General features: G+C 50.7%; 1 protein-coding gene across 1 annotated transcript; it reads right to left on the reverse strand.

The window, feature by feature from the left end:
• DFL_007317 (uncharacterized protein) lies at nucleotides 1–1,581 on the reverse strand (the record flags this gene model as incomplete). Its single annotated transcript, XM_067636880.1, has 1 exon — nucleotides 1–1,581. One exon carries the CDS (start codon nucleotides 1,579–1,581, stop codon nucleotides 1–3), a length of 1,581 nt encoding a protein of 526 aa, XP_067488451.1.

Here is a 1,581-nt window from a genome sequence, read left to right on the forward strand (position 1 = left end):
TCAGGACATTGTTCTCCGTAGACCTATCGCGGACCCGAATGTCTGCCGGTCGGGGCTCTCATTACTACAAGGTCGTAACGACGCCTGCCGCGCCAGAACTCTCATATCCTTCGTATTTTGCTGGGTATACGTTCCGAAGTCTGGCACCCTCTCGGTGATGTTTACGCCTCTCCGTCTGTACCGATCCAGCCTACCCGATTTCCAGAACCAGATACCCAGACCGAGCAAAATACCCAGTACTAAAAACGAGATCATCCCAAATGCAAGGCCGACGTACCCGGCCACAGTGATCGAATCTTTCTTCTTGCTGTGGTTGTTCGAACAACCAAATGGCACAGGGTTGCAACCAGCCGTGGAAGGCGACGAAGCCGCAAGGTAAAACTTCCCCGCTTCGTAGTCGACGGCCAGGTACACCTGCGACAAAAATGCCTTTCCAAGCACAATTGTGTTACGGACGGCGGATTCCTGGAATATATTCAATTCCGTGTAGTTCCTATCGACAGCCCAGGTCCCATTGTTGTCGATTCCCCTAAGCGGATGCGCCAGCTCTTCGTTTGGGATGACTATTTTGAAATCCTCATCGAGTCCATTTAGGACGATATCCAGAGAGAACGCTCCTGGATTTCCGGCTTTATATCTCCAGCCCGGTTCGTTGACTTGCAGATTTGGCAACCAGTCGCTGCTCACCCTTCCTTGTCCGAGGCCTATACTTTCAAGTGACGCTAGTCTTCCGGAGGGAAACCGGAACAAATTATCGTAAGGTTCGATGCATGCGTACGGGTTCCGAGATTCCATATCTATGAATGCTGTCGTTTTCATGGTCTTCTCGAATAAAACGTCGATTTTTTGGATCTCAACCCTAAACGGACATGGCCTAAATTCCGTGTCTTCATAGTTGATATCGAACTCCGCAAAGTTGCCTGCGACACGAGATTGGTCGTACCCGCCCAGAACCATGTGACCCGGACGAGGGTTATACGGACTCTGGCTTCCTGCATCGAAGCCGAACACTAGCCTGTCGATGAATCCTTGATCCTTCAAGGCTTGTAAAAACGACGATTTGGGACCGAGTCCTAATTGTCCAAGGTTAAACTTTGTGCCATTTGTCACAACACCAATTTCATAATCCTTCAATTGCGTGAAGCCGGCAACCGCGAACTCCACATCCCCGAAGGTCTCCACAGGTCCGTTTAGGTCGTCCCAAAACCCCTCGACTCCGCCTTTCAGCGATGCGCTACGGCTCGCAAACCCAGCCAACAAACTTCTATCGAAAGTACCACCGTGGCTTGCCTGACATGTTTTGTTTAAACCGTTGTCGTTGTTGCATATCTCCGATCCCAAAGCATAAGTGGCATTTATGACGGTCGACGGAACAAGGCATATCTTCTGTCGTGCCTGACCTTTCGTACCGACTTCGACTTGTAGACCCCAAGCGTCGACATTTGTGCAATTCTGGAGGTTGAGGCAGACGGGCGTGGAGCTTGTGGAACACGGCAGTTTCGCGCACGAGGCTGTGGGGACGATGACAACAACACCAACCAAGGCTGCTGCTATTATGCTGTACAAGATATTATCCACCAT

The sequence above is a fragment of the Arthrobotrys flagrans genome (assembly GCF_004000055.1).
Source record: "Arthrobotrys flagrans strain CBS H-5679 chromosome Unknown unitig_8, whole genome shotgun sequence".
NCBI lineage: Eukaryota > Fungi > Ascomycota > Orbiliomycetes > Orbiliales > Orbiliaceae > Arthrobotrys > Arthrobotrys flagrans.